This window comes from Microcebus murinus, chromosome 9 (genome assembly GCF_040939455.1).
Source record: "Microcebus murinus isolate Inina chromosome 9, M.murinus_Inina_mat1.0, whole genome shotgun sequence".
NCBI lineage: Eukaryota > Metazoa > Chordata > Mammalia > Primates > Cheirogaleidae > Microcebus > Microcebus murinus.
The window spans coordinates 22,713,259-22,724,473 of NC_134112.1; the positions used below are offsets into that span (position 1 = coordinate 22,713,259).

The 11,215-nt window shown below is 48.2% G+C and overlaps 1 protein-coding gene across 1 annotated transcript in view; it reads left to right on the forward strand.

The window, feature by feature from the left end:
- SCRN1 (secernin 1) overlaps window positions 1–8,705 on the forward strand; it is a 66,623-nt gene extending 57,918 nt beyond the window's left edge. Inside the window, exons 7-8 of the mRNA XM_012735881.3 lie at window positions 3,735–3,915; window positions 4,762–8,705. Coding sequence (XP_012591335.2) covers window positions 3,735–3,915; window positions 4,762–4,920 — 340 coding nt within the window. The 3' untranslated portion in view covers window positions 4,921–8,705. The remainder of the gene's footprint in view (window positions 1–3,734; window positions 3,916–4,761) is intronic.
- The last annotated feature ends 2,510 nt before the right edge of the window (window positions 8,706–11,215 follow it).

The window sequence follows — 11,215 nt, forward strand, 5'->3', positions numbered from 1 at the left end:
GAGTGCTTTAGAATATTTTGAGAACTTCCTCATATTGCTTCTTCTTCTTTTTTTTTTTTTAAATAAAATTGATAGATGGGAGAGATAAACATATGGTACCTCTTATCTTAGAAAAGCCACCAGACACCCTCACTGATTAAACTCACGTCCACATTCCAGTGAGTGTGGATGGGTTTGGAGTCACGTCACAGAGAGCCCTCAGCTGATACAGTGCTGTTGTCCTGCGTATGGGATGCCAGAGACCAGGATCTTGGTTACTGTGAGCTGACTGAAGTTGGAGCCACAAGTTCACAAGCCTCATGCATAGAAATAGGAATAGAAATAGAAATAGGTATAGACTCGTTTTAGAAGCTGGAAGGGACCACAGAGATCACGCTGGGGCAGACGAGCGCAGAGGGAAAGACAGCCACGCCGAGTCCAACCCAGTTCCCTCCCCCCACTGCCAGGCTGTCCCCTTCCAACCTCCTTGGTGTGGTTCTCTCCAACAAGGTCCTATGTCAGAAGAGTCCTGAGACACAAAATAGGGAAAACACTGAGGTTTTAGGAATGAAATGGCAGGTTTTGTGGTGAAGACATCACTCCCAGGCGGGCTTTTGAGCAGTAGAAAAAGGGGTGTGGTGGGAGGGTGTAGAAGTAGCATCGCATGTGGCCTGGGGTGGGGTGGAAAATGAGGGAGAACTCTCAGCCAAGGCTCCGCAGGTTCCGCTGGAAACCACAGTTCCCTCGGCTGCCAGGTGTTGAGCCTGCACCTGTCCCGCTGTGAAGCCTACAGCCCAGGTGGGAGCCAGGGCTCGGCCCGGTTCTGCCCGGTGCAGAGCCCTGGAGCTGAGAAGGTGTGAACTGAACGGGCTGTGGGCACTAAGCAGGAGCTCTGGGCCTGTCTCCCACCAAAGGGTCCCTGTACCTGCCAAGGAGGCTGCTGACCATGGTATAATATGCATGGACTGTTCAGGAAAGCTGGTGCTGGCTGGCTGGGAAGGACAGGACAATTGCCGCTGGAAGGCAGCTGGTTCTGGATGTCTAGAATGCTCTTTCCCTCCCCACCCCTCCTCTTTCCGTGAGCCCTCAGTCTGCAGCCCTTTTGCAGAATCAGCTGGTACACTAATTAGAGAATTCAACTTCATGTAAATTGGTTCAGACAGTTTTAAGTTTTGCATTAATTTCTTTTTCGCATTCAGCAGTCATTCATTCAACATTCATTCATTCAGCATTCAGTAGAGGGGAAAAGGAATGATCTATTTTTAAGCTGTGGGAAGTGGAAGTGTGTGTTCCTTCTGTACAAGGGTAGCTCCCCTGTGTCTTTGGGGGGCTTCCTTTGATGACGGCTGGGGAGGGAAGGTCCTTGCTAGCTAGTCCTTGGCCCTGTGCAGGTGGGTCCCACCTGGCATGCCTTGTGCTTCGCAGGAGATTGGGCTGAGGCCGTGGGGCCAGTCTCCAATACGTATTTGCATCCCATGCAGTGAACAGCAGAGTGCCTGGCACTTGTCCTCAACTAGTGCCCCTCACTTCACCAGCTTGGGGCATAAAGATCTCACTGCTTTTTTTTTTTTTCCCACTGCTTTTAATATTCAAATTAAATTAGTCCAAGTTCCAATTTTGCATAGTGTGATCAGGGCCTTTTTTCCTCTCACTTTAGCCCTCTTTTTCCATGGTAACCTCGGGGAACTAACCCAAGAGGTTACCTCTCATTACCATTGTCTCTAGTAGCTCTTCAGGCTAGGCTATGTTAGGAATCATCTGGGATCTTGCTAAAAATGCACACTCTGATTCAGCAGGACAGGTGGGGCGTGAGGTTCTGCAGGTGATGCTGACGCTTCTAGTCCAAGGACACAGTTTGGGTAGCAAGGGTTCTCGGTTCCTGGTCCTTTTCAGACCATGGTGCATGTGAAAACACCTGTGTGCTGTGCTGGTGAGCCTGCTCTGGCTGCCTGTAGCCCCAGATACCTCAGGGCTAGGAAAGTCAACATCCCGGCTCACTGCTAGCCCACTTGAGGCACCTTGGGGTGGGCCAAGGTACACCTGTGGAGAGGAGAGGAAATGGCCAACTCTGACAAATCAGATCTATACACGTGGTGTGTGTGTGTGGAGGCTCATTCTCTCTGACTGCTGTTGCAGGTGCTGCCCCATTGTGTGGCTGGAAACAGGCCACCCTTGGGGCCTAGAGGGGCCCTTGCCTGCCAGGAGTGCCCAGCTGATCCAGCATCATCTCCGGGTATGGAGAGGGGAGAATAAGGCTTTCTCCCCAGTGTTGCAGTTGGCCTGGTCGCCCCTCACCTGGGACCCCAGGCTCACCTCTTCATATGCGTAGCTCTTTTGGTGTGTGCGTGTGGAGGCTGGGGTGTGTGATATGTGCCCATAGATGCAGAAGTACACATGCATGTGCGTGCGCACACGGGCGCAACCATTTTCCCTAATACACATCTGTCCTGCCAAAAGAGCTAAATCAAAAAGAGTAGGCGGCATTAGAGACGTCTCCTACCATGCCCAGTGCTAGTTCTCCCACACAGCCAGACTTCTGTGTAGTGTGTCCTCTCTGGGGCCTTTTCTGTCATCTGTCGTTTTTTTTTATTTTTGGGGGGACAGAGTCTCACTGTCACCCTGGGTAGAGTGCAGTGATGTCATCATAGCTCACAGCAACCTCAAACTCCTGGGCTCAGGCGATCCTCCTGCCTCAGCCTCTCCATTAGCTGGGACTACAGGCATGCGCCACCACACCTGGCTAATTTTTCCGTTTTTTTTTTTTTAGTGGAGACAGCGTCCCACTCTTGCTCAGGCTGGTCTCAAACTCAAGCAATCCTCCCGCCTCGGCCTCCCAGAGTGCTAGGATTACAGGCATGGTGAGCCACTGTGCCTGGCCCTGTCGTCTATCTTAATCTGTCCTCTCCTTGAGTCTGTCAGAGATGGTCCAAAGAGTTTTCTTTTTTTCTTTTGTTTTTTTTTTTTGAGACAGAGTCTCACTTTGTTGCCCAGGCTAGAGTAAGTGCCGTGGCGTCAGCCTAGCTCACAGCAACCTCAAACTCCTGGGCTCAAGCAATCTGCTGCCTCAGCCTCCCTAGTAGCTGGGACTACAGGCATGCGCCACCATGCCCAGCTAATTTTTTCTATATATATTAGTTGGCCAATTAATTTCTTTCTATTTATAGTAGAGACGGGGTCTCGCTCTTGCTCAGGCTGGTTTCAAACCCCTGACCTTGAGCAATCTGCCCGCCTCGGCCTCCCAGAGTGCTAGGATTACAGGCGTGAGCCACCGTGCCCGGCCCAAAGAGTTTTCTATAAGGTAGAACCTTAGGGAAAAAAAAAAACAAAAACACAACTCCAAACCAATGACCAATAAGTTGTTATTTTCCAGAAGGCTGCTTCCCAGCAAGCCATGGGAGAGAAAGGGGCAAACCTTTCAACTCAGTGGCCCATTACACCCTTTCTCAGGACACTGCTTATTTGCCTTACTTTTTACAGCTAAAAGGGCCTTCTCAAATGGTCTTCCTAGAGCAAACGGAATCTGTCTGGATGTCTCCTTGCTGTAAATAGAGGCATTTGCGGCCTGTAAGTGGCTGTGAGCTTTACGAAAATAGCTACGAAAACGCGCGGTTGTGTCTGTCTTGGCACGCGCCCACTCCCCAGCCGCCACCCACCGTGAGCTGGCTCGGGAAATGTTTGCTGCATAAAAGGACAATCTTTGGGTGTCCCTGGGCCCCGAGCTCTGCCTGGCTGAAGTGCCTCTCCTTTCTCTCCAGGTCCATATTCAAGCCTTTCATCTTCGTCGACGATGTAAAACTTGTCCCCAAAGCACAGTCTCCCTGTTTTGGGGACGACGACCCTGCCAAAAAGGAGCCTCGGTTCCAGGAGAAACCAGACCGCCGGCATGAGCTGTACAAGGCCCACGAATGGGCCCGCGCCGTCCTCGAAAGAGGCCAGGTGAGCTTGGGTTAGGGCAGGTGAGGTCAGCGAGGGAGGAGGCAGGGCGGCAGGTGACACGCCAGCCTCTCTCCAGCTCGTCCAGTCTCCTCCAGGAGGAAGCCAGGCTCCCGAGGCCCTTCCTGGAAGGCTGGTGTTAATTTTCCTGCCCACACTCTTGAAACCAAATAAAACTAAGCCTCTCCTGACCCTGCTCTGGAACTCAGCAGCCCAAGAGTATCTCACTTTTATTTACTGTTTACTTAGGAATCATAGAAATATGCAGTTCTAGCAGGGATAACTGTTTCCCTGCTGTCTAAAATGCTTTGTATACTCTTAGGGGTAAAAAGTTATAATCGACGGCAACATTTTATGTAAAGATGGCAATCATATGTTGTTTCAAAAAAGTAATTCTTCAGAAAAGTTTTGGCCATGGATGGTGGTGCTGACTGCACAACATTGTGAGTGTACTTAATGCCACTAAATCTACATATAAAAATGTTTAAAATGGTAGATTTTTATGTTATGTATGTTTTATGATAGTACAGACATAGTGTTAAGAAAGATTCTCAAGTTCCTAGTTTTAAAAAAAAGTAACTCTTCATAGTGAAACTTCTCCTCCCACCAATAAAACCTTTGGTTAATAAATTTACAAGATAGCGATTCAAACAAGAAAAACACCCAATACACATTCCCCAGCAGCCAGTGTGCCCACATCAGCCATTAGAGATGGAATTTCATATGGAATCCAAACCTCGGGAATGGGACCTCGGGCGGGAAGCTGGCCGGACTCCCCGGGGGCTTTCAGCATCCACTGCGATGACCCCACCATTTTGCGGACAGTAAAGTGGCCGTGTCCTTCCCCAGGAGCAAGGTCACAAGCTGAGGAAGACCATGCTGGAGCTGGAGAAGCAAGGCCTGGAAGCCATGGAAGAAATCCTGGCCAGCTCTGACCCCCCGGACCTCGCCGAAGTGGGGGATCTTTTCTATGACTGTGTGGACACGGAGATTAAGTTCTTTAAGTGAAGTAAGCGTTCCCTTTCCCCCTTCTTATTTAAAACGTCCCACCTTACTAAATTACCAGCAAAACAAACCATTCTCTGTGCGAGTAAAATGAGAAAGCTGAGATGTGGCCTCCTTTTCTGAAGCCAGATCGAACTGCTCCCTTGTGTCCTGCCTTGAATCTCAAAGCGTCCCCTTCTTCTGCAGTGTAGGCCCCTCCCCCTGCAGTGTAACCTGTATCCCGTTTGCCTGTTGTTCACTCGTGCGACTGTGGATTTAAGCTGCTATTATTGTATTTCAGTGACAATGGACACATTAGCCTTTTACGGAGGGAGGACTAGAGTTCATCAGGTCTTGAAAGACAGGCCCCGCAATGCCGAGTTGGCGGGAAAAGCAAACTCTTGTGAAGTCTTAGTCTCTCTCTGTCTCTGTAGTGGTTTCTTTCAGGTTCACAAAAGGCATTTGTCTGCACACACAGGGCTCTTGTGCGTGGAGCTGAGGGAGAACCTGCCTGGCCTCCCTTAACTATAGTGCACAGTGTCTCCAGAGGTGTCTTTTGGGGGACAGAACCGACAGGAGGGAGTAAAGGTGGCTCCTCTAATCCCAGATCCTTCCCGAGTCCTGTGATCCGGAAGAAGCTGTCTCCCCTGCACTGTGGTAGCCCCACGGAACCGGTCCGCGTGCAGAAGGGCTGGGCGGCTCTGAAAGCTGGAACCACCCACTTCAGAGATTCAAAACCACGCTGGTGACTTCCATAAACCACCGTGTGGATCACCCAAAAGGCCCAGCTGCTCTGTCTACACGGCAGCACAGCTGCCCGGGCACATGGCCTCGTGTAGAAGTGATTCCGGGTCTGTTCCCGGCATCTGGTCTGGGATTAATGGAGCGGCCCTGTGGCATATATAGTTCTTTCCACTCCACAAGGCTGTGAATCTCTCTGCTAATGAGGGAAAGAAAAGCAGGGACTCTTGGCTGTTTAGATGGCAGTTCAAATAGCTGGGATCTGAGCAGTCACTACATTGGCTCAACAGAGAGACTTTAATTAAACTGATTTGTTTCCAATGTCATGTTCACTTAAAGGATTTGACTTTCCACCAGGGCATAGAAAAGCATGTGAAGAAGACCAGATGGGCTCAGCACTGGGAAGAACGAGGGCAAGGAGGCAACAGATGGAGGTGGAAGCGCCTCTCTGCAGGGTAGCTGTCCACCCCCACGCTTCCTGCCCCACCCGTGCGTCCACAAATCTGTGCACTGCCTTCCCTGGGTCTTTCCCCATATCTTCCTAGCTCATAGTCGCTGTGTCTGCTCAGACTGGTAGCTGAAGTGGACAGGTGAGGGACACTACCTTTATCTGTCGAAACTTCCAACACCTCCAGACACGGGCAGAGTTGGTTAGCAGAAGTGGATGTTAACATAGCAGCCAGCGGGAGAGCACCGTTGGGCCTAACCCTGTTTCGTCTTTCTTGGCAGGAGTGTGCATATGGAAACATTGTGAGTGTCTGTAGTCTCAGGAGTGACTTAGAGGTAGGTGGTCACTCTTCCTCAGCAGGGGTGTCCCAGGCCACGAGAGCTGGAGGGGACCCAGCCCCTCAGTATGCAGGTGTGAACACTAAGATCAGAGGTTTTATCAGAACAAATATTTTTTTCTACCAACTCTCTAAGAAGGTGGTATAGGAGTACCGTGAGGTTTGTGCTCAGCAGTTTTGTAAACTGTATGTAAAATTGTTACCCACAAATGGTGAGATGTGGGAAGAATATTTCAGCTGAAAAAGTAAAGGCAACCAATAATGGTGGTTTGTAGTTGCTAAGAGGTTTGTGCAGGTTTGGCCGGGGCTTTTGCTGTTGGTGAATTCAGGGTCTCCTCGTAGGTGGCGTGGCCATTCCGAAAGGGTGAGGTTCAAGGGCGATGCAGCTACCTACCTCCTCCCAAGCCCACCTGCCGAGTGGCTATTTAAAGCAAGATGATGTAGAAAGCCACTCTAAAATTTCACTGCAGGGTTTCAGCTTGACCTCTTACGGAAACATTTCATTAGACCTGACATGGCTGAGACAACCAAGGTGATTCAGGGTTTGATCGAAAGAAGTCTGGTGAGAATAAACCACGCAGAGGCTTGCTCTCATTCCTGTGGGCCACACAAAGGGTATGGATAACCCTGCCAGCTTTATGGTATTACCCATTCGTGCAGTGGGAAACACACGGCTACTTCTGTTAGGGGACACTGACCCTGGTCAGGCATCTCTGAGAAGGGTCAATTGAGCGTTGTCTTGGCTGATACTGTACACAGTTGTGATGTCTGGTCTTACCACTAGAGGGTGTGGCAGCCCTTGGTGGCACAGCCTAGCAGACATTAAGCCGGGCGTGGAGGTGGTCTGTGTAGAGTCAGAACTCCAATAATGGCAGTGGGATGGGTAGGGAAAGGCAAGAAGAGAGCAAAAAATTCTCCTAATGTGGCTGTACTCACTTTGAGTGACTTTTATTATAAACAGTTGGAAATATGTTGTAGGATTTTTGGCTGTTGTAGGGGGAATTAAAAAAGAAAACAAATAATAGACTCCTGACATTTTGCTTTGGAAAAAAATGCTTATTACATGGATAATTTCTCGACCAGGGATTGCTCTTCTGAAGGCAGTATGGGGAAATGAACATTCAAGAGGATATATGGAAATAATGTTTAAAGGTCACACTGTGTAAATAGCATCCTAGAATACCATTTGTGTATCTGTTCAGACTTGAGGGGGGCTGTGCATGCTTTGTGCAAAGGAAGACATGGCCATACAGAATGGAATATCTCCCCTACCCCGCACCCCATAATCAAACACAAGCTTCCTAGTCTGGTCTAGAAGGTGGGATTTACCATAGGCATAGACAGCCCTAACACTCAAGGGCAGAGGCTCCAGTGAAGGTAACTTAGCAAAGCAGAACTCATACTATTTCATTCTTGGAGGTGCTTTGAAACTTTAGGTAGAATAAAGATATAATCGAAATTATGGAGATTCTTTAGCGCCCAATAACATGAGACCCAGGGTTGTTATTAGAAGGAGGCTTTCTGACAAGCTAACAGAGCAGGGGTATGACTATTAGATCTTAGCAGTGGAGTTCCTTTATTATTGGGTGAATCATTAGGTATAAAACAATAACTATCAACCAGGAAAATTTCTAACTAAAGTCATCCCAAATTGGTACAGGTGTTGTACAACTCTGGCTGGCCCAGCAGGGAAGCCAGGTGGGGACAGGGTGTCTGTCATGAAACCACTAACTGCATTCTTGACTGAAGAGCCATCCATCATTTGTTGGGAAGGTCTTCAGCTGAGTTCTTGGCTGTAGGAAGGAAGCACACAGAAGAGGGAGGGAGGGAGCCCACCTTGCTAGCCATGCTCATGGAAGGGAGAAGACCAGCAGGTCACCCTCATGTGCTGCCTCAGGCTACCTTATGCTTCCTGGATCCTGGATGTGTGGCATTTCATTCAACACGGTCCTAAGTCCCAGCTCCTCTCCTGTGGTTTCTGTCTAAGTGTGCTTTATCTGATTAACTCCAAACATCCTTAAATGTCACCTGCAGATTTCTCATGGGAACCAATGTGTACGTGTTTGCAATCGTGTCATGAGAATTTAAATGTGTTAGATGTAAAATGCTATTGGCAGGGAATAATAAAAAAACATCTTTCTGTTTCCTGCAGTGGGAACTGACCATGTAATCTTAAGTCTTTTGTACAAATATCTACAAACCAGATAACGTCCCTATCCAGTGCTTGCCGTTGGAATTGTCTCTAAATGCATCAAACATATGATAATAAAATACTGAAATTAATGTCCAGTGGCCTCTTTTATCTCATGTCTCATGAATAAATGTGGGCATCAGTCACAACATAGAAAATGTACAAAAGGGGGGGGATATGTTTTTCTGACATCTTTAAAAGTGAAGCAGGTTAGTAGTTGCCTGCATTATGTACTGTTCTGTGGGTAAATTCACTCTTTACAACTAAACACAAAACCACAATGAGATACCACTTCACACCATCAGGATAGCTACTATAAAAACAAACAAACAAATGGAAAATAGCAAATGTTGGTGAGGATGTGGAGAGACTGGAGCCCTTATGCACTGTTGGTGGGAATGTAAATGGTGCAGCCACTGTGGAAAACTATGGATGTTGCTCAAAAAATTAAAAACGGAATTGCCATATGATCTGGCACTTTCACGTCTGGGTATATGCCCAAAAGAATCCGAAGCAGAGCCCAGAAGAGAGATTTGTACACCCATTGTTCACAATAGCTAAAATGTGGAAGCACCTCAAGTTTCTATAGACAGATGAAAGGATAAACAAAATGTGGTATATCCATATAAAGGGATATTATTCAGCCTTAAAAAGGAAGGAAATTCTTGGCTGGGCGAGGTGGCTCACGCCTGTAATCCTAGCACTCTGGGAGGCCGAGGAGGGCGGATTGCTCAAGCTCAGGAGTTCGAAACCACCCTGAGCAAGAGTGAGACCCCGTCTCTACTATAAATAGAAAGAAATTAATTGGCTAAGTAATATATATATAGAAAAAATTAGCCGGGCGTGGTGGTGCATGCCTGTAGTCCCAGCTACTCGGGAGGCTGAGGCAGGAGGACTGCTTGAACCCAGGAGTTTGAGGTTGCTGTGAGCGAGGCTGACGCCACGGCACTCACTCCAGCCTGGGCAATCAAGCGAGAATCTGTCTCAAAAAAAAAAAAAAAAAAAAGGAAGGAAATTCTGACATATGCTACATACAACATGGATGAACCTCGAGGACATTATGCTAAGTGAAATAAACCAGTCACAAAAGAACAAGTATTATATGATTGCATTTATATAAGGTACCTAGAGTAGTCGAATTTATAGAGATAGAGAGTAGAATAATGGTTGCCAGGTGCTGGGGGAGGCGGGGGGAGAACAGGGGTTAGTGTTTTAATGGTACAGAGTTTCTGTTTTGCAAGGTGAAGAGTCACGGAGATGCATGGTGGTGATGGTTGCAGAACAACATAGCTGTGCTTAATTAACACTACTGAACTGAACACTAAAGATGGTTAACATGGTAAATTTTGCATTATGTGCATTTTACCATAATTTTTCAAAAAGAGATAAAAGCTAGTATGTAGAATCCAAAGGCTGGAATGTCAGCACATCTGGTGCTCTCCGTGCCAACCCCCTTTATCCTAAAGCTTTAGCAGCTCCACAACAGAAGATGCCACTTAAGAAAAAAGCCAACCCTCTCCACTCTGTGGCCCAGAAGTGCCAGACTGCCTCCAAGATTCTGCCTCCACTGTGACAGGCAAAATGCAACTGCATGTCTTGTTCATGAATATGGAGGCTGAGTCACCTGCAATGAGTGACCTACGTCAAGGTGAGAGTAGAGGACTGCCCCATTCGTAGGACGAGGCGTTGCTAATTCTTTAGATTCTGTTCCCAGCTCTCTTTTCACAGACATAATACACTCCAAGGGGACGGAGCGTGGGTTAGTTTGCTAGGGCTGCGGTAGCAAAGGTTACACTGGGCGGTGTAACCAGGAGAAATCTCTTGTCTCACAGTTCTGGAGCCCGGAAGTCCAAGAGTAAGGTGCCAGCAGGGCTGGTTCCTCCTGAGGGCCAAAAGGAACCTGTCCATGTCTCCAGCCCGGCTTGATCGGCTAGCTGGCTGGCATTTCAGCGCTTCCTGCCCTGTGAGAAACGTCATCTCCATCTCTGCCTTCATTTTCACCGTGGCCGAATGTCCCCATTTTATAAGGACACCATATTGGATTAAGGGCCTGCCCTACTTCAGTATGACCTCACCTTTAATTATATCTGCAGTGACCCTATTTCCAAGTACGGTCACCCTCTGAAGGACGAGGGTTAGGACTTCAACATATGAATTCTGGGGGGGCACAATTCAATCCACAACAAGCAGGTTCCTGCAGGATGCCGAAGGTTCCTGGGGCAGTGCCTGAGAATTTGGAACTTCCTTCCACGTCCACAGCCCTTCCCATTAAGTTGCTCCCCTCCCCTGTCTGGGGACCACGTCTCCCACACTAAACTCCCTAAGGGGTACCTGGAATCATGGCTACTTCCCCACCCGCCACGGTCAACGTGACTTTGCAGTTCATCATCCAATTCGTAGATTATCTCGGGCCCTTGCTGTTCTTCTACACTCAGACTGTCCCTTTTGGTCGTTCAAGAACTTATCTGTGCCTCCACCAGTAAGAGAACAGAAGAAACAAGTCAGCCCCTTAACTGATCCTGATGCAAAGTGTGTAGTAACCAGCTTTGAAATTAGTTTCTAGATGAGATTTTGGGAACATCTATGAATTTTAATTGCTGCC